Source organism: Eulemur rufifrons, chromosome 27, assembly GCF_041146395.1.
Source record: "Eulemur rufifrons isolate Redbay chromosome 27, OSU_ERuf_1, whole genome shotgun sequence".
NCBI lineage: Eukaryota > Metazoa > Chordata > Mammalia > Primates > Lemuridae > Eulemur > Eulemur rufifrons.
Genome location: NC_091009.1, coordinates 29,259,268 through 29,279,416, shown reverse-complemented (window position 1 = coordinate 29,279,416; position 20,149 = coordinate 29,259,268). Strand labels below are relative to the sequence as shown.

Genomic DNA, 20,149 nt, shown 5'->3' with positions numbered 1-20,149 from the left:
GCCTGACCCTGTCCACGCACCCCCATGCCTGAGGCTGAGTTCAGGGGCTCCCATGTCCTCAACAAAACTTGGATTGTTTATGGAAGAATGGGGGCACCCTGGGGGTGCCCAGCTTCCTTGCTTGGTTTGGTGGATGGTGTGGGAAGAGTTGGAATCTGTACATCTCTTCGGAAATGTACTAAATTCATCTCGAGTCAAATTTTTCCTTGTTATTACACATACTGGACGGTAGGGGGCGACGAGCAACTGAGTCAAACCCGTTGCTGACCTAATGGCTGAGCCGGATTCGGTTATATCAAGGTCAAAAGTGCCACAAGGGAGTTAGACACAAGGGCTTGGACCTCCTTTGCCCCAGCGGTGTCCAGCTTTGGACTGTGAGGTTGAGCTATGGAAGACAAAGCCTTGAATTTGGGCTTAGAGTAGGGCTGGACGGAGGCCTGGTTCTAGTCTACTCCAGCTGTGTAGACATGGGTTCATCCTTTCCTCTTCTGTGGGGACAGGAGGGGCAGTCGGCCCCCAAGGTCCCTTTTCCCACTGCAGAGCCGTGGTTCTCTACATTACGAGGGCAGCGTCCGCTTTGTAATGTCGCTGCTACCCAGAAATGAAGTCCATAGATGATGGGTCTAATCTACACACATCATTTTAAAAACTCAGATAAAGCTAACTATAATAATTTATAATAAAACACAATGTCTCATAATGTAGAAATGCTCAGAGAAGACTTACCAGGAGACATAAGGAAAATAGATCACCTGCACCTACGTGTAATACTTAAATTTGAATGGAAGACTAGAGCCAATCTGTGCAAAAACAAAACCAAAACCACACACATGCAAGAAAACAAGAGTAGCTGGGAGTGAACGCTAGAATAAAGGCTGTTAGGTAAGTAAGAGCAGACCAGATGCACTTGCATATGATACAAGGAAGAGGGAAATCACCTTAATTGGAATAGGGCTGGCAAAGCAGGGCAAGTTAGAGAGCACCGGGTGGAAACAATGAGGAAGCCCGGTGTGGGTTCAGAGGAACGGGTCTTGGGGACGTGTGTGTTGTCAGAATGGCTCCCTCGGAACTGGGTCACGATGGAATATCACAGACACATAGATCCCTGTCTTGAGTTGCCATCACATGTCGAGGTGCAAGTCCGTCCCCAGGACCTTAAAAAGCCTTGGAGATCACATGTTTCCAATGGGCAGTGGGGGGTGGAGGAGAAGTGGGAGGAGAAAGAGTGTGGGCGCCAGTTTAGAGCAATTGCCTCTGGGTCTTAGGAAAACGACAGGCAACTCCCCTAACATTTCCACATCATCGTTACGACATGGGTATTCATCCTTGGGCTGAAAAAAAACTTTAAAATATAAAGGATGGCGATACTATGAAATCATTTCTAAAAACTTCTATTAAGGAGATCCAATGAGATCGCCTGCATTTCAGGTGTCTCTGCTTCAGTGATATTTGGTTCTCTCAAATCTTTCTGTTAAGTATTTTCAGTCTCTGCTGATTCAGTAATACCCCACTGATTGGAACTATTTTCAATCAAATATGTACTAGTTTAAATCTTATAATACACCGCGTAGACAATGCATGGAGTAGATCATTCAATAATTTTGAGACAATGTCTTTATTCCATTTAAGTTTCTTCTCCATAATAACTATCTCCTAACTTCCTGAGTTATTCATGAAATTTGTCTCTGAAAGCTTATAAAACCTGTTTACTGTTATTATGAGCTGAAGTCCGACCAACCTGTGCTGGTCGTGGGCTTGTTCCTGTGGCACATTCCAAAGCTGTGCAGGATATGGGATAATCCTTTGTTTTGGAAATCTGTCCCGAGCCTTGCAGTCATTAAATGCCAGTGAGAGCTGTGTCCCCTTATCATCGAGACAACCTCATACCCCCTAGAGGACAGTATCACCCCCAGTGAAGAAACTGGTGGGTTAAGAGCTCGGGCTCTAAAGTCAAAGAGCCCCAGGCTCCGTCCTAGCTCGGGAGACCTGAGACATTTCATTCACGCTTTCTGTGCTTCTTGGATAGTGACAGTCCCTACCGCACAGAGAGAGCGTGCAGGTCAGTGAGTAAACCCAGGGCACGTGCACAGAACCGGCACCTGGCATGTGGTCAGCACTTAATGAGCCATTGTTATTACTATCACTACCCTAGTATAGTTATAACACTATTGCTATTAATATTACTATTATTAGTATACTGTTAATATGTTGCTGTATGAAAGACTTCTCCTCTCCTCTCAAATTGTGGTTCTAAACTGCCCCCCAGGTGTATACCATAGCATCCCCCACCCCAGCCTTGGAACCCATCTGGGAGCCAGGAGAACCAAAATCTCATGGAACGGGGCCCTGCTGGCCTGATTCTCTGGGCACTGGAGCTGAGCCCAGAGGGCCTGTCCGTAGTCCACCCTCCCGGAGAGGGGCCCTTCACAGGGGCAACCCCAGGACGCAGGATGGAGGCCCTGGAAGGCTGGGACTGGTCCTCACCTCGGCAGTCTCCGCGGCCACAGCAGTGGGGGGGGGGGGTCGTGCCTCCCTGGGGCTGGCGGCACAGGACTGGGCGGGGGAAGGACTGCTGGGGGGGGGGCGCTGGACGGCAAGGGCCCTGGCGGTGTCTCCAGTGACAGCGATGGAACTGGTGCAGGAGGAGGCCTGGAGAACCTTCTCCCTCTCCCCTCACCGTGCCCCCGCAGGTGGCCAGGGGGCCTTCACAACGTCACCCCCATTTGCTCACGTTTGGAAGTAAATTCAAGTTTTCCAGGTGTTTTTCATCCATCTTCTCATTTGCCTTTCTTGAGAGCTCCATGGATGGTGGTTAATACCCCCAGTTTGTAGACAAGAAAACGGGCACTCCGGAATTGTAGCGACTTGTCCAGTCTTCATGTAGCTATTGACAGCCAGGAGCAGGGCCGGGAGCCGAGCGCGGCACCCCGCCTTCTCTCTCACAGGTCCCAGTGACGGTCCCAGTCACGCAGCGAGCTCACACTGGAGGCTCGGGTGGGCTGGGGTCTGGCGTGGCCCGGTCCCCTGGCAGCAGCAGGGTCTGAAGCTGGGCCGCCTGCCTGCGCCTCTCCCCAACTCTGTTCAAGAATAAATACGTGACTTCACAGTCACAGAGCACCGCTCCTTAGAGGACATCCTGCCTGTTGCTTTCTTGTTTGTGTTTCTCAACTACTGTCCCCTTTTCCAAACCCACACCTGGCCTGATCACGGGGCTGATGTGGGCCGGGAGGTGGAGTGGGCAGGCACCCTCTGCCATCGTCTTTGGAGAGGAGCCAGCCCTAGGGCGTGGACACAGTGACGCCCGTGGTGCTCTGTGGTCTCACGTTCCGCCCCCTCTCCAAGGCCCCGCCTGGCTCTGGCCCAGATGGAGGCTGAGGGTAAAGGCTCAGCCTCCAGAAAGCGACACGTTCTCCAAGACACCTCCCTCCGCCTCACACGTCTCTGTCTTGGGCCCAGATCTAGTCCCAACTCGCTGGTTCACAAAGGACATCAGGGTTTATAGCTTTCCTGGGGAAGTTACAAAATCCAAAATCGAGTCATATTTAAAAAACGACCGCCACTCTGCTAGCCCTTGGAGATGAGAACGTGCGTTCAGAATTCAGCGTCCGCTATCAAAGCCAAATCGATGCAAAATCAGGAACGGGAGGAAGCTTGCTTTCTCGTCTCCCCTCCCCAGTTGTCTTCTCTTTCTGGAACCGTCCCTCCCTCCGACAACCTGCAGACGCCCAGCTGAGGCCTGCCACTAACCCGGGCTCACCTTTTCCCCCACGACCCAGCCCATAGAATTTACAGGGCTTCCTCTTATTCGTCACAGAGATTTCAAGTTGAAAAGCTCCGGTAAAGCTCTTCACACTGAGCATCAGTGACTGATAACCACTGAATAAATACCTGCCAGGAGAAATAAACGAAAGGGACGGAGGCTGAAGGAGAACTGGGGTGGTCGTTCTGGTACTTCCCACCAAATCATACCCCTCCTTGTAAAGCAGCAACCAGGAATGGCTGGGAGATCAGTTTCTTCTCCAACCACCACCTACCCTCTGTCTCAGAGGCAAACCAAGGGGACTGAGGCAAGGCCTGGAGCACCAGATACTTGCATTAGGAGTTCAGGACGAGCTTTGATCTGGGGTTCTCGGGGCCAAAAGGGCGGCCCTGGTGTTGGTAGTGCACCCCCAGTCCCCAGCTTGTGGGGAGGGCCCCCCACCCCCGCAGCACAGGCTGAGGCACGAGGGGGGAGGGGTGATGTGATTTGTACCCAGCGCGGCCCCTCAAACCCCCTCCCCCTTTCCTGCCGAGCCTGTAAGTTGGCATGGACCCCAAGGGCAGCCATGGACACGGAGTGGGACGCACACCACATTGTACAAACCATTCATTTTATTTCCTGTATTGGGTTTATACAAACTTGCAAGATACAAATGCAGAACGCACTGGGATTCTTCGGTTACCTAAATCTAAAACCGCTGCTGCCAGGAGGAGGAAGCAAACCCTCACTGCGTCACCCAGGTGCGCCTCCTCCCCGGGGAGGGGGACAATGGCTAGACAGATGCTAAGGGGATGCTACAGCCGTGTGGCCCCCCAACAGAGATGCCCTCTGTCTATTTAACCTTAACTCTCCTTCTAAGGTCACTTTTATACTAAATAAAGACACCGAGATCATAAATTTCCTTGTATGGTTTATTGTCTAATACTAGCAAATCAAATTGGCCCCAATATGTGCATAAATAGATACGTGTATATATATATATAATATTTTTCCTTAGTTTTAAGAGCTGCCAGGTGAGGGTGCTGGACGGGGAAAGGAATTGGTTCCCTCTTGCTGCGGTCAGCCCTGCCCCAAGAACAGGCCTCTCACAAAGGCGGGAGAGCAACGCAGCCTGTGACCTCGGTAAGTCTTTAAAGTGACAGTAGCAGCATTTGATTGCAGCCTCTTGGTTATTGATCAGGGAGGTAATGTGCTAATCAGGAAGGCCCTGGATGAATCCCCAGGGTTTCCCCAGTGGGGTACAGAGCCCTGGGCCCCCATCTGGGCCCTTTCATTCATAGCAAGGAGCTCTGGACTGGGAACACGGTGCCAACACATGCCAGCCTAGAGCTCTGTGCTACGACTCTTGATTTCAGATCTGGACAACGATTTCCATCCTGCCCAAACCCTTGCAAGGCGGGGGCCCCCTGGCGTAGCGCCACGGCTGCTGAGCAGCTTGGAAGGCTGAGCTGGCTTAGCTCAGCACCCCTGGCGGTGACCTGCCGGAACACAGTCCCGAGGGCTTCTCGGGCAAGGCTGAGATGTCACATTGTCTGCAGGACCCTCCGCAGCTCGCAAGCTGATTTCACGGTCTGGATGCCAGACCAAGGTACCACCCACTTAAGAACACCCCCCACAGAAAGAAAGGTCACAGAGGGAGACAGATGCCGTAGATGGGACCCAGACCAGAGAGGGAGGGACCAAGCGAAAAAGTGTGAGAAGCCCAGAGAACTGTGTTGGCACCAGGGGACCAGAGATGGCACAGAGGCTCCCAAGCTGCTTCCTTTGGGCTCTGCACCATCTCGTGGGTCCATCAAGGACATCCTTAGTGATGCCATTAAACCGCTTGCCCTTTCCAGCAGCCCGTCTGGGGAGCGTGTGTGTTGGCTCGGGGGTCCTCTGAGCACACAACTGTAAACAGTCCCTTCGAGAGGATCAAGAGCTGACAGTGTCACCAGATCCTTAGACCAGGACTTCCAAGGGGACACCCTGCCCCGGCAAGATGCCCTCCAGGGGAGCTCTGGGGACCAGTCCTTTGCCGCCTGGGGAACGGGAAGGAAGGAAGGCGTTGGGGCAGAGGGAAGGGCGCAGGGTCGGGACCTCGAGGCAGCCGCCCCGGCCTCCTCACATCCTTTGCCAATTCCATTCAGACATTGACACTTTGAAAATAGATTTGCTTTTTTAACAAAAGCGTAAAATAGATCTGTCTTAAAATAAGTCTTTCCTCTCTCCTTCTTTGGATTAAAAAGGCAAGGGGTATGGCCCGGGTACGCTGGGAATGGCATGGAGAATAAGGGAGAGAAAACAGGCCCGGGCGGGAGCCGTAGGAAAGGATCAGACGTTACAAACAAATACATATATTACATATATATATCTATAATATGTATAATCTCCAGAAAACATATATTAAGGCATGTGAAGCAACATAAAGAGCCAGCTTTATGAACGAGAGATGGCGGAGAGGTGGCAGAGGCGCAGACACTATTTCTTGGTATTTTACATGTATTTCTAAAAATATTACTTAAAAAAAGGTGAGACAGAGAAAGGGGCAGGCATGGAAGGCTCTGGAAACTCTGTTTCTCGCGGCGGGAGGAAGGTGTGGGGAAAGAGGGAGAGAGGGTGGCCTGGGAGCCGGTCCCAGCTGCCAGGGTGCGGAAGAGAAAGGACGGATACGGGCGCGGATGCTGGGAAGACGGGAGATGCAGCCAAAGGTCACGTCCAGGAAACCTGCTAGAAGTGGAGATGGGTGGATCCTCCCGGCCCGTAATCCCTCAGAAGCGTGAGCGTATCCTGAGCACCTAGCACAGTGCCTGACACGTAAAAGGTGCTCGATAAATATTTGTTGCGTGAACTGTCATCTTTACTTGCATATGAACCAGTAGCTGTCCCAGCCACGAAGGAGTGGAGCGGAATTGGTAGAAGGTAAAGCAGTTGTCTTGGGGACCACGCGAGGTCAGGCTGAAGTCTCCGCAGCAACTCTGCAACGCGCAGGCCGGGGGGGCCCAGGCGTTCTCAGCTTCGCTCTCCTTCCTCCTCTTGGGCTGCCGCGTGTCAAGGCGGGTGGGGCAGAGGAAGCGTGTATTCTGCTTTCCTGTCTCTCCCCCACCGGCCTCCCTGGGTGGGTTGACCGCGAGAGCGCCAAGCCTCACCTGGTCCTCACCCGGGATCCTGGGGTGAGGGGTAGGGTCCTGGCATCGGAACTCCTGGGTCTAGGCCTCAGCCCCCCTCCCCGGGCACACTCTCAGCCGGCCCACTGCACATTCCAGAGGGCACAGGGCAAAAAAATCTCATGCAACCGGTCAGGGAAGGCCCCGACGCCGACCACCCGTACATAAGACAAGTTCTCCTCTCTGCCCCTCACCCCAGGACGGGGACGCGGACAGCAGGCACAGACCCACAGACAGCCTTTCCCAGGCTGTTGCTCCCCACCCCCTTCACGCCACACCTGGGTCCCCACACCAAGCACCTCCACTGAGGCCACCATGGGCTCCACGGGTGGGTCCTCCTGGAGGTGAGGTGGGGGAGCAGAGGTGACAGTCTGGCACCGCACTGGGCACTAGCCTAAGGCTCCACCTGGGGACACCAGTCCCACACCGCTTTCCATTTCCCTCCTTCCCTCTGCACTTGCCGGTGCGTCCTGCTGCCTCGCCTCTGCCCTCTCTCCCCCTCTCTCCCCCTCTCTCCCCCTCTCCCCCCCCCTCCCCCTCTCTCCCCCCCCTCCCCCCCTCTCTCCGCTCGCTTCCAACCTGCCTAAGACGCTGCACAGACCTGCTGCTCTCTAGCCACAGCCAGCACTGCCCCCTCTGGGAGCTGAGGAGCTTCTCCTCACATCTCGTCATCTTGTCTTTGGCTCAAGCAGGGTGGTCAGGCTCCGCTGGACCCCGGAGGAGCACCCAGGGCAGAGACGGGGCCAAGCCCTGGGCACGCCGGGGCGGCAGGGTGGGGCTGGCGGCAGTGCTGTCCTTGGTGTCAAGCGGGCTCCAAGAGGCAGACTGTCCACCTCCTCTTCACCCCTAGTCCTGAACTAAGACAGCCAAGGGTGTCTTCCCCACCAGGGCACGTTCTCCATCAAGGAATGTTCCAGTAGGGTCACCACAAATCCAGCCAGAGCTAGGCTGAAGCTCCCGGTGCCTCGGGCATTAGTGAGGACGGTGCTGCCCCCCACCTGCCGTCTCAGGTCCTGGCCTAGGACCACGGTACGAGTAGCGGGGGCTTCAGGACTGGGTGCGGTGGGTGTGTGGACACCGAGGCATCCACGCTCCTCTTGGCAGCAGCCCCTGGCCCCCAGCCGGGTTCCCTGCGACATTTCCACGGGAGCGCAGGGGCAGGGGGCCAGGGTGGGGAGCCAGGACCTCAGGTGGGCAGAGGGCGGCTTCAGAACGTGGCCCTGTGGAGCTTCATGGCGTTGGCCTCAGCCAGGGCTTGCACTGGAGAAAAGAGAAATGAGATGAGAAGAGGGCCACATGGAAGAGTGATGATTCCAGACACCTTCCCAGGAAAAAGAAGTCTCATCCTGCAGAATCCTGGTGGAAAACCACCCCCCCACCCCGAGAGAGGGGAACAAAGGCGTAGAAGTCAGTGCACTATCCTACTTGCCTGGCCGTGGGCAGCTGCGTGCTGGGGTAAGGGAAGGGCATACAGCCTTTAGCTATGGTTGTCCAGTGTTATTTTAATTTATGGTAAGATCTGGGAGTGGACAAAGAGCTTCTGGGGCCTTCTGAGGGTCCTGCAGCAGGACGCTGTGGACATCAACAGATGGAAGCGTGCTGGCTGGCAGGAGGCACAGGAGTGGAGTGGCAGGGCAGTGCCTCCCCTGACAGCGGACAGGTGAGGCCTCAGCTCCGTGCCCTGTCTGCTTTTGGAGAAGCAAAGGCCATGGGCATCGCAATGTCCAAGAAGCAGCCCTGACGCCAGCTCCAGCCCAGCACCTCGCAGGGATGCTGGCGGGCTCAAGCGCATGGGCGGGAGGATGGATGGATGGATGGATGGATGGCAGGAGGATGGAGGGATGGATGGATGGATGGATAGCCGGAGGATGGATGGAGGGAGGGGAGGAGGGAGGGAGGGAGAGAGGAAGGGAGGGAGGGGAGGAGGGATGGAGGGAGGGAGGGAGGGAGGGGAGGTTGGATGGAGGGAGGAAGGGAGGGAGGGAGGGGAGGAAGGATGGAGGGAGGGAGGGAGGGAGGGGAGGAGCGGCACAGGCCGCTGGGCTGGGGGAGAAGCAATGCCAGGAAGGGAGGGCTGGATGGCTCAGTGGGGGTGGGGAGGGACCCCACTCCCAGGGTGGATGAAATACAGTAGAAAAGTGCTTACGTCAGAGCTCAGACCCGCATGGTATGGCTGCTGTCGGCGCCCCGTGGGGATTCAGACGAGAGGGGGTTGGCTGGTGGAGTCGGGGAGGCAGGGGAGGTGGGAGGGCTTGGGGTGGCACATTGCACTGGAAACAGAAATGAACAGGGAGGTGAATGGGGGCTCCGGAGCAAGCGAGGCCCTCCTCAGGCGGGGAGCAAGGCAGGGAGGCAAGCAGAGAAGAGAGCGAGCTCGGGGCCTGCTCAAGCCAGGCCAAGCAGTCCTGTTCCCCCGGCGCACCCCCGGCGCACAGAGGAGAGCGTGAGGCCCCAAGGAGACCTGGCCCAATCCAGGCTCTGCTGGGGACCAGTGTGACTGTGGGTGAGGCCAGGCCCCCTCCGGGCCAAGGCTCCCTCCCACCCACACGGCGGGAGATGCACGGACCTCTCCGCTGTCGTGCAGATGGAACCAGGGAGTGGCACTCCCGGTACAGTGGACATCACCAGTGATAATGATCAATAGTGCAGTAAAATCACACCAATCCAAATCATCAGGCCCCCATTTAATGAACAGACAGAAGTGAACTGACCACCATGTTGATCAACGCCATGACAACAGTGGCTTCTGATAGCCTTCAGGTGAGTTCTGTTAACCTAGACATGGCGGAGGCTCAGAAATACACTCCCTGCTATCACTTGAGACCCTCTTTGCATCAATCCAATGAAGGCAAACTTCAGCCCAACCCTGAACAAATCAATCGTCACAGCCTGAAAGTGGTGATATTTGAATTAATGAGATTTTACTCTATTATCATTGTTATTCCATGTTGAGAACAGCAAGTAGAAGGGCAATGAGGGGGAGACATATCACTGGGGACAAGCTCTACGCAGTCCAGACCCTTGTGCATCCTCGCCGTGGCCGGGAGGCGGGAGGATGGCAGAGACAGCGTCCTCACTCAGGCTGGGAGAAGACCCAGACCTCAGCCAGGGTCACACTGCGTTTCCACCAGGGGAGGGGTCCTGACATTGCCCTCACCTGATCAGCTTCCCTGCCCTCCATGCAAGAGACAGGGCCGAGGTGGCCACTGTGGTTTGCATATCTACATTCACCCACACACGTACAGGACACACACAGCTCTTGCACGGATGCGGAGTCGTGTCTGCCTGAACACAGGACACAGTTTGTGCATGGGATCCGGCAACACCATGTCCTTACACTCACGGCACACAACTCACAGCCCTGTGTGTGTCTGTGCCCTTCCACGTGACCCAATACACTCGCAACGCCACCGTGCGAACACATTCACAAACGCTCCCAAACACACATCCGGGTGCGAATCCACATCACAGACCCGGTGGTTACTATGTGGCAACCTCAGCTTCTAAAACAGTTGGAAAAACAAAAGCAAAGCAAGGAACATCTCAAGGAAGCCAAAATAGACGTTGCAACCCACATGCAGCGAGGCTCTTGTCATTTTCTCAGAGAGCCACTGGGAGTCGTCACTCTATTCCTACACAATTCTAATAGGTGTAGACTTGCTGGGTTTCTAACCCAGAGCATGTTAGAAACAGGACAATCAGGAGAGAGAGAGGAAGTGAGGCCCACTGACATCGACAGGAAGGCACGACTGAAGAGAGAAAATCTTTTGTGAGAAGCGGACGTAACAACTTTAAAAGTACAACAGTTTAGGAACATTTAGTGCAGCTGCAGACAGATCTGATCCACTGCAGCCCCTCGGGGCATCCCTTTAAGAAAGGTCGGCAAAATCAGGATATTTACAATGGTACTAAATTTTTTTTTTTTTTTTTTTTTTTGAGACAGAGTCTCACTCTGTTGCCCGGGCTAGAGTGAGTGCCGTGGCGTCAGCCTAGCTCACAGCAACCTCAAACTCCTGGGCTCAAGTGATCCTCCTGTCTCAGCCTCCCGAGTAGCTGGGACTACAGGCATGCACCACCATGCCCGGCTAATTTTTTCTATATATATTTTTAGCTGTCCATATAATTCTTTCTATTTTTAGTAGAGATGGGGTCTCGCTCTTGCTCAGGCTGATCTGGAACTCCTGAGCTCAAACGATCCGCCCACCTCGGCCTCCCAGAGAGCTAGGATTACAGGCGTGAGCCACCGCGCCCGGCCTACAATGGTACTAAATGAGTGAGAAAAGTTAATTATGTAAATAGAACCTCTTTAAGAAGGTAGAAAAATGTTAAATATGTCTTAGAAATAAATCCATTGAAATAGTCAAAACTCACATATGTAGCAGACATGTATTGGATAGACGTGCTATTATAACGTGTGCAGTCACAAGTACCACATCTGCACGCAGAAATAATCAGTCACACGTACTCATATTCATGACGCCGCGCTCTCTCGCATCCTGCAGACGTGCGTTCACAAATACCGCAGTATATACGCTTTTCGCAACATAGACACAAAGGTGCTTTATCATTCCCCATTCTGCAAAAAGCCAATCACATATAAATACAGGCATATGAAACCACTACCTCCACTCGTATACTGTACACTCATTTATCTTTACGTCTGCACACCAACAGCCACCCAGACTCACAAGCAATAGGTCTCCACACAACATCCTCGGACATCCTGCACGTATGTGCACACGCGTGTACATATTCCTGCATCTGCGCTCATTCTCTCCACCCCTACATTTCCTAGTTGAATACACACAAATCACCTGTATCTACAAACATTACCAGATACAGACACTTAACATGACACTCAGGCCACATCTTCCCACACGCTGCGTAACCGAGTTTGCACGCATCAGGGCAGGTACAAGCGTTCGACATGCGTCACTGATTATCCATGCCACACACCCATACGCCGGCACTTAATGCTACTTGCTGTACCCGTTACACGTTGCCCTTGTGACCTGTGCCAGCACCCGCACTCACAGCGTCCCGGGCGCGAACCTATGCCCACACTGCGTGTGCCCAGGACCAGCCCTGGCTGTGCTGGCAGACTGCAGCTCCGGGGATCTGGGCCGCGGGCCAGGGGTGGTGGGATCAGTGGCTAAGTCTGAGGTCTGGCCCTGCCACAGCCATTCTTTAAATAGTTGAGGTTTTGGCAAAAGCAAGGTGACTGCTTGCAGCAGAGAGACCCTGAAACGTAAGCCCTCGTGTATTTCAAGGGCAATCTGATCGGCTGGGTGGGTTTTGTTTTCAGGGCACCCTTGGCTGGGGAACAGCAGTAGAGACAGCCAGGGGCTGGGGCTGGGGCAGAGCGAAGCTTTAAAGCCAGCGAAGCTGTAAAACCAGTGCTGTGGCTCTAACCCCTTGAAACAGGAAGTTGCCTTTGGCCCAGAGCATGTGGAATTTGATCTTTGAACGGTTCAAGCTCATTTTGCAGCTAAACTCCAGGGAGGTTCAACAGAGGCCTCCTTCCCTGCGGCCAAACTGGTTCTGCTGCCTTTTGGCTGCAGGACGGAGCTCTCTGAAGCCCTCCCTTCTCTTCCCCTCGGTTCCAGCCCAAATGCCAGCCTCTCCCTGAAATACCTCCAGGGCTTTCCCTGGCCACCCATTCTGAAGTCCACGATACCCTTTCAGTAGGTTCTTCCTTAAGGCTTACTTAAATCCTTTGTGTTGTAGCCTAGAGTCTTCTGGTTTCTAAAAATAGCCATATTTGAAATAATTAGAAAAACAACAAACAGTTCCTATTTCTACTTCAGCTATTACTATTTCAACTACTACTACCAGCATCACCAACACTACTACTACTATCACCACTACCACCGCTCACAAGCATGTATTGAGCACTTACTGAATGCCAGGCACTGTGCTAGGGGCTTGGCACATGCCGTTTCTGATCCTCACACTACCAGACCTGGAGGCAGGTGTTTCGATTTGAATTTTACAGATGATGAGGAGGAGGACACGGAGCCTCGGGGCACCAGAATTTGAACCCTCTTTAGTCACTGTCATGAAATGCTGTCCCTTCCGCTGTCTCACCTGCTTATCGCCTGACTCCCGCCCGGGCTCCTGTACCTGTGGCCTGCACACCTGGTCTCTCTCCTCTGCCAAAGTCATCTTAAACCATGGTTCCCTGTTGGGTCATTCCTCTTAACTGTGGCCTTGACCTTCAGAGCTCTCTCACCCACCTGTCCCTCCTAACCACCTTTGTCTCGGTGAGGACAGTCTCCCAGGCCCCACGACTCGCCCCGTCTCTCCTCTACCTTTAACCCTCCCTCGTTCATTCGGAATCTCTTTCATTCTTCAAAGCTCAGCTACATTCTCGTCTACCCGGAGATGAGTAGAAGCTGATCCTGTTCACGTCCACCCCGTCAGCATCTACTCGGGACCCACGAGTCTTTGTGTCATGGGAAGTCAGTTCCTCACAGTCGTCTTTTCTTAGCAGAGGAGAGGGTTTGGGTCAGTAGCCAAGGCAGTGATTGTATCACTCGCAACTCTTTGGTTGTCTGCATGATGTGTTCTTTTAGTCGACATGCAGCAAGAATGGGAAATGCAAGGGTACCCTGGAACAGCTGGCCCTCTCCCCACAACCGGGAAGTACTTTCATCTTTCCCAATCCAGCTTCGTTATCGTCTTTCCTCTGTGTCCTGCCCTGACCTGCCCAGGTGGTACGGCGGCCTCTGGCCAGTCCTCCACAAAGTGGCCATAAGGACCATCGCCCAGCTCTGAGCTCCCGGATGTCAGCAACTCTGGCCCCTTTGCACCTCCCTGAGCCTAGCACAGTACCTGGTGCTCAATAAATGCTCACCGTGACCTAGAGGAGCATCTCCTTGGCCTTGTACCTCTCTGTCCCTGCCCCCCTCGCAGCGGCACTGCGCTTCCTCCCCTACACCTGGGCGGCTGGTTTCCCTGGCAGGGCAGAGCGAGGCCCAGCCCCTCTCACCAGACAGCATGCGGCCCCTGCGGGAGGCCTCGGTCGCCAGGGCACAGGAGATTTCAATCCGCTTCTCCTGCTCCTGCAGCTGGCTCTCAGAGTCCTGGGGCACGTCCACAGAGTCCCCCTCGCCGATGGGCACCACGTTCTGCATACTGAAGAGGCACAGACACACAGACATGGAGGGAGGGACAGGATAGGCCGGCTGGCCTGCGGGGCCTGCGCACTGAGGTTGGCGGGGAGGGCCGGGGCCTGCGTGTGTGCGGTCTCTGGTTCCCAGCAAGGCTGTCCCCAGGAGTGAGTGGGACCCTGGCAAAACAAAGGTTGGGACCCCTGCCCTCAATGTTTGCAAATGAATTAAAAGGTTCAAGAGAACATTCAGGGCAGCCTTGAAGGGGAAAAGAAGTCACCAGAGGGCGACCCTTCAGTTTTGTCTCGATGGTCTGGTGTGCACGAGCCCAGCAGGTCTGGTTAGCACCTGGCGGCGGCATCCTTGCCCTGCCGGTGCCCGGGCCTGTCTGCTGTCTCCAGCGACATCTAGTGGCCCAGGTGTCCCAGGTGCCGGGGTGGGCAGAGGAGGTGGAGGCTCGCCCAGGCCTGTTACCTGGATTTGGCAATGAGGGTCTTGATCCTCTCCACCTTCTTCTGCTTCTCCTTCAGCTCCTCAGGGCTCAGGGGCACGTCGGGCTCCAGGTCGATGTAGCGCTCGGGGATGAGGACTTTGTCTGGGGTGGAGAGCTGCGGAGGGAGCGAGGTCACCACCTCCGTCCCCTGCCAGGGTCTCTCCCCACAGCCCCTCCTGGACTCCGCTCACCTCCTTATTGATGTCCACGTCGTAGTGCTGGGGCTCCAGCTCCATTTTGCGAAGCCGGGCGATTTCCTCCCGGGGCGTCTCGTAGGCCTGTCCCCCCGGCTCCTCTGCCCGCAGCGCTGCCTCCAGGTTGGAGATGTCCACCTCGTGGATGCTGCGGTGGCGGCGCACCTGGGGGACAGCACCGTCGTGTCCACACCCCTGCCGCCCACGCCTCCAGGTAGCTGGACCACGCCCGTGTCCTCGCTCTCCCTGCCCAGCACCCCCGCCGTGGCCGCCACCCCATGGCTCCCACCGCAGGGCCGTCCTTCCCTTCTCCGACCCTCAGCCCGCCCACCTGCACGCCCCACACGTAAGCTGTCATCAGCGTCTCTGTCCACACGTGCCGTGTCCCCCACCCCGCTCTGCCCGGTGTCCACAGCCTGGGCCATGTCTTTTAGGCAGTTGAGTTTGTGTGTCTCGTATCAATTTCTAATGGTTTCATATTATAGACGTTCCAATTCATCAACTAAAAGGTAAACTGAGGGCAGGATTTAGGAGTCATAATTTTTCTGTATTTCTGAAATTTCTGTATTTTTAATGGGAAGAAAAAGCAAGCAGATGTTTTGGGCTACTCCCAGTTCCGCACTTAGTATCTTTGTGGCCCAGGAATTCCTTCATTTCTCCCCACTTTGTTCCCCTACCTGTAAAATAGGGGTAACAATCCTAACCCAGTGCTATTGAGAGGATGCAATGAAATGACACGAAAGGATCTGGGAATTACACCGTGCCAGGCAACGGCGAGCTATCGTGACCATCTTCGTGACGGCCAGCCCAGTGCTCGGCACACAGAAGTCGTCCCAGAAATATGTATAAGTGACGGCTACTTCTACAAGGTGCATTTTGTACTATTCTCTGTTAACTGATTTTGTATAATTAATTTCAACAAAAATAATCAAGGCATTCCTTTCTGTTAATTATTTTCTTTAAACTTGAAAAAGGAAGCACTTGTTGAAGTAACTCTTCTGCCCAGCAGGAAAAAGTCCCCCTCGTTCTCCCAGCTCCCCCTCAAACCTCACTGTCCCAGGCTGGCCACACTCCGGGAGCGGGCAGCGCTGACAGATGCCGGGCGACGCCCATGGGTGGCCAGGGCGACGTTACCACTTTGTAGGTGGGCCGAGCGCTGGGCTCGGGCGCCGGGCTGGCCGGGAGCTGCAGGCTCCTCCGCTTCTCCTTCATGGAGCCGCTCTGGTGTCTCCGCATCCGGTCGATCTGCTCCTCCACGCTCATCTTCACCTTGCCCTCGCCGGGGAACACCGCGCTCTTGGGGCGCTCCTGCGGCAGGGGGACGTGGGGCTCTGACATGCACTTCATCTCCCACCCGGCCTTTTCCTTCCCCTAAACCCTTCGCGCTTTCCTTCCATGGGAAGTCTGCCTGCAGTGGGTGGAACAGTGGCCCCGAAAGATATGTGCAAGTCCTGACCCCTGGGGCCTGTGAACGTAGCCTTATTTGGAGATACGACATCATCCTAAATTAGAGTGAGCCCTAAATCTAATAATGAGTGTCCTTATAAGAGACAGAAAAGACCACACGTAGAGTAGAAGGTGATGTGAAGATGGAGGCAGAGATCGGAGTGATCCGTCTACGCAGAAAGGAATGCCAGGGATCGCCAGCGGTAACCACAGCGACACGGGAAGCAAGGGACAGAACCTCCAGAACAACCAACCCCACCAACACCCCGAATTGGGACTTTTGGCCTCCACATCCATAAGAGCATCTGTTTCTATGGTTTTAAGCCACCCAGTATGTGGTAATTTGTTACAGAATCCTTAGGAAACTAATAGAGATTTTGGTGCTGGGAGATGGGGTGCTAAAATAACAAATACCTAAAAGTGTGCTAGAGACTTTGGAATTGGGTAACAGGTGGAAACTGGAAGAATTTTGAGCTACATGATAGAAAAAGCCTAGATTTCCTTGAAGAGATGCTTGGCAGAAGGATGAACTTGGAAGATGATTCTGGGGGTCAGAGGAAGTGAAGAGCACAGAAGAGAAAGCTTTCATTGCCTTGGAGAGCACAGTCACCCCTCGGCACCCAGGGGGCATTGGTTCCAGGACCCCTGATCCCCGCCCACCATGGATACCAAAATCCACAAATGCTCAAGTCCCTTATGTACAAAATGGTGACGTATTTGCACATAACCTACACACACCCTCCCATGTACTTTACATCATCTCTAGATTACTTATAATGCCTAATTCAATGTGAAGGCTATGTACACGGTTGTTATACTGTATTTTTTTATTTGTACTATTTTTTATTGTTGTAGTTTTTGCCCTGAATATCTACAGATTCAATCTGCGGTGGTTGAACCCGTGGATGCAGAGCCTGCGGATATGGAGGGCTGACTGGATTCACGTCATCATGAACAGAATATTGGTAGAAATGTGAATGTCAAAGGTGCTTGTGGTGAGGTCTCAGAAGGAAGCGAGAAACACGTTACTGGAAAATGGAAGAAAAGCCATCTTTGCTACATGGTGGCAGAAATTTGGCTGAATCGTGTTCTATTTTTTTTTTTTTTTTTTGTAGACAGAGTGTTGCTTTGTTGCCCTGGCTAGAGTGAGTGCCGTGGCGTCAGCCTAGCTCACAGCAACCTCAAACTCCTGGGCTTAAGGGATCTTACTGCCTCAGCCTCCTGAGTAGCTGGGACTACAGGCATGTGCCACCATGCCCGGCTAATTTTTTCTATATATATTTTAGTTGGCCAGATAATTTCTTTTTATTTTTAGTAGAGACGGGGTCTTGCTCTTGCTCAGGCTGGTCTCGAACTCCTGACCTCGAGCAATCCACCCGCCTCAGGTTCTCAGAGTGCTAGGATTACAGGCCTGAGCCACCGCGCCCGGCCTCTATTGTTGAGCGGGAAGCAGAACTCATAAGTGATGAGTTTGGATAGTTAGCCGAAGAGATTTCCAGGCAAAGTGCTGAAGGTGTGGCTTGGTTTGTCTTTGCACTTACAGTAAAATCAGAGAGGAAAGAAAAAAATTGAGGAAAGGACTGTTAAGCCAAAAGAAACCAGTACTTTATCATTTGGCAGGTTCTCAGCCTACCCGCTCCACAAGGGATGCTTAAGTGAGGAAACGCAATGTTGGAAGAGTATGTCCTGGAGAGAGGGTCAAGAACATGCTGGACAACGCTTGCTGAAGAGATCAGGTGTATGACTCGTGGAGCCCATCAGCCACCTCAGCAGCAGCCAGAAATAGCGACAGAGTTATCCAGGGAGGATCTGCAGGGAATCCTCTAATGGCGTGGATCCCCTCAAAATACGGAGCAGATCTATAGGGTTTTTGAGACTGTTACCCCAGCAAAACCACTGCCGTCTCGTACTGAAAGGGACAGAGATAAGATGAAATGGGGGGGGAAGCTATCAGACTTCTGGGATTCTACAGGCAGGAAATAGGCTAATAGAGCTGCTCAGCTACAAATGTGCTAACCTTCAGGAAAAGGGAAGATCGACTCTGAGAGCAAAGCCGTGGGTGCAGAGGCAGAGGCCAGAGAGGCAGCCTGGAGGCAGAGGCTGACGGAGGCTCCGTGGACACACAGGGCAGGGGAGTGGGCCACAGAGGGTTGCGCTAGGGCCTTGAAATGGAATGTGCCCTGCTGGGTTTCACACTTGCTTGGGACTGGTGACCCTTCTATCACTTCCAATTTCTCCTTTTTGGAAGGAATAGGATAGTCATTCCTGTCCCACCATTGTATTTTGGAAGCAGATTAACTTATTTTTCAGTCTTACAGGTAGAGAAAAATTTTGCCCCAAGATCCATCATACCTAGAGGTTCACATATACCTGAGGGAGATGATTTAGATGATGAGATTTTGGACTTTTAAGCTGATGATATTTAAATGACATTTTAGACTTAGAGTTGTTGCTGTCATGGGGTGAGAATTTGGGGAATGTTGGTGTGGGGTAAACGTATTTTGCAAGTGGAATGGGCATACAATTTGGGGGCCAGAAGGGTGAACTGTAATTGTTGAATGAATAGTTGCCAAAAGATATGTCTAAGTCCTAACCCCCAATATTTGTAACTATAACCTTATTTGGAAATAGGTCTTTGCAGATGTAATTAAGAATCTGGCAGGTGGGGGAGCAAAATGGGGATGGTTAATGGGTGCAAAAGTATAGTTAGATAGATACAATGAACAATATTTGATAGCACAACAAAGTGACTACAATCAATAATAAGTCAGGGTACACTTTAAAATAACTAAAAGAATGGAATTGGAATGTTTCTAACACAAAGAAATGTTAAATGCCCAAGGTGATGGATACCCCAATTACCCTGATTTGATTAATTCACATTGTGTGCCTGTATGAAAGCATAAAAAAAAAAAATTAAAGAATCTCAAATGAGATCATCCTGGCTTAGGGTGGGCCCTAAATTCAGTGGCGGGTGTCCTTAGGAGAGACAGGAAAGGGCAGACGCAGAGGAGGAGGGAATGTGAGGATGGAGGCAGAGATTTGATTGACACCTCCAGAAGCCAAGAAGTGCCAAGAATGGCCAGGAACTGCCATCAGCTAGGAGAAAAGCAGGGAAAATATTCTCCCTTGGAGTCTCCAAAGGAGCCAACCCTGCTGCCATCTTGACTTGGGACTTCTGGCTTCCCCAAGTGGGAGAGAATAAGTTTCTGTTGTTTTAAGCCCCCCAGTTTGTGGTGCTTTGTTAACTCCTGGCAGCACTAGAAAACTATAATAATACCCTGTCTTCGGTCTGAACACTGAGTGTTGCCACTTGCCCTCCCTTGCATTTCATCAATAGCGCATCAGGATATTTTGCTCAATGTTCTTCTATATTTGTGATGCATACCTTCCTGGTCCCTGACGTGTTTCCCTAAAGAACTCCCCCCCCCCAGCGGGGCTGTTGCCCCTCCTCCTGCTTGTTCTATCTTCCTCCTCCAGCCCTGAGTTCCTTGGTAGCAGCGGCCGACGGGCGACACCCACACAGGCCCTGGGCTCGGAGCCTGCAGGAGGCACTCACCTGGGAGGAGAGTCCATTGCTGAGCCCGTTGGCACTCCTCCTCACCACTGCCGACGGGGGCACTTCTTCATCAGTGGGCGACTTTGTCCGAGGGGGCACGATGCCAACTGCAGGGAGACAGAGTCACCAGTGGGCCTCTTAGCAGGAAAGCAGGAGCCTGCTTCTCAGAGAGAGGCCCAGGTCCACTCCCCACGGAGAGTCAAGGCCCCGAGTGGGCAAGCACTCTCTCTGACCCGCCTGTGGCCTTCCAGGGGAAGGTGGGTCAGGAAGTACCTTTGTTGAGAGCTGCCAGCTTCTCTGCCTCCATCTCTTGCCTGGTGGGCACAAGGCTGATGTCCCTGGGGGTGTCCAGGGGCGATGTCTGGTGGGAGTCTTTCTTGCTTTGCTCATAGCTTGCCTTGGGCTGGGGAGAAAGGATGGGAAGATGGTTGCTGTTAGC

General features: G+C 53.3%; 1 protein-coding gene across 2 annotated transcripts in view; it reads right to left on the bottom strand.

The window, feature by feature from the left end:
* Positions 1-7,481: 7,481 nt before the first annotated feature.
* Positions 7,482-20,149, bottom strand: part of PLEKHA6 (pleckstrin homology domain containing A6) — a 132,277-nt gene continuing 119,609 nt past the window's right edge. The window contains exons 18-25 of one of the 2 annotated variants that reach the window (XM_069459531.1): positions 19,984-20,113; positions 19,711-19,817; positions 15,840-16,013; positions 14,703-14,870; positions 14,493-14,626; positions 13,898-14,043; positions 9,053-9,176; positions 7,482-8,166 (exon numbers count right to left, since the gene is read on the bottom strand). In XM_069459531.1, coding sequence (XP_069315632.1) covers positions 9,061-9,176; positions 13,898-14,043; positions 14,493-14,626; positions 14,703-14,870; positions 15,840-16,013; positions 19,711-19,817; positions 19,984-20,113 — 975 coding nt within the window. In that variant the 3' untranslated portion in view covers positions 7,482-8,166; positions 9,053-9,060. Of the gene's footprint in view, positions 8,167-9,052; positions 9,177-11,578; positions 14,044-14,492; positions 14,627-14,702; positions 14,871-15,839; positions 16,014-19,710; positions 19,818-19,983; positions 20,114-20,149 lie in introns of those variants that run through there. The other variant, XM_069459530.1, reaches the window with a different exon arrangement.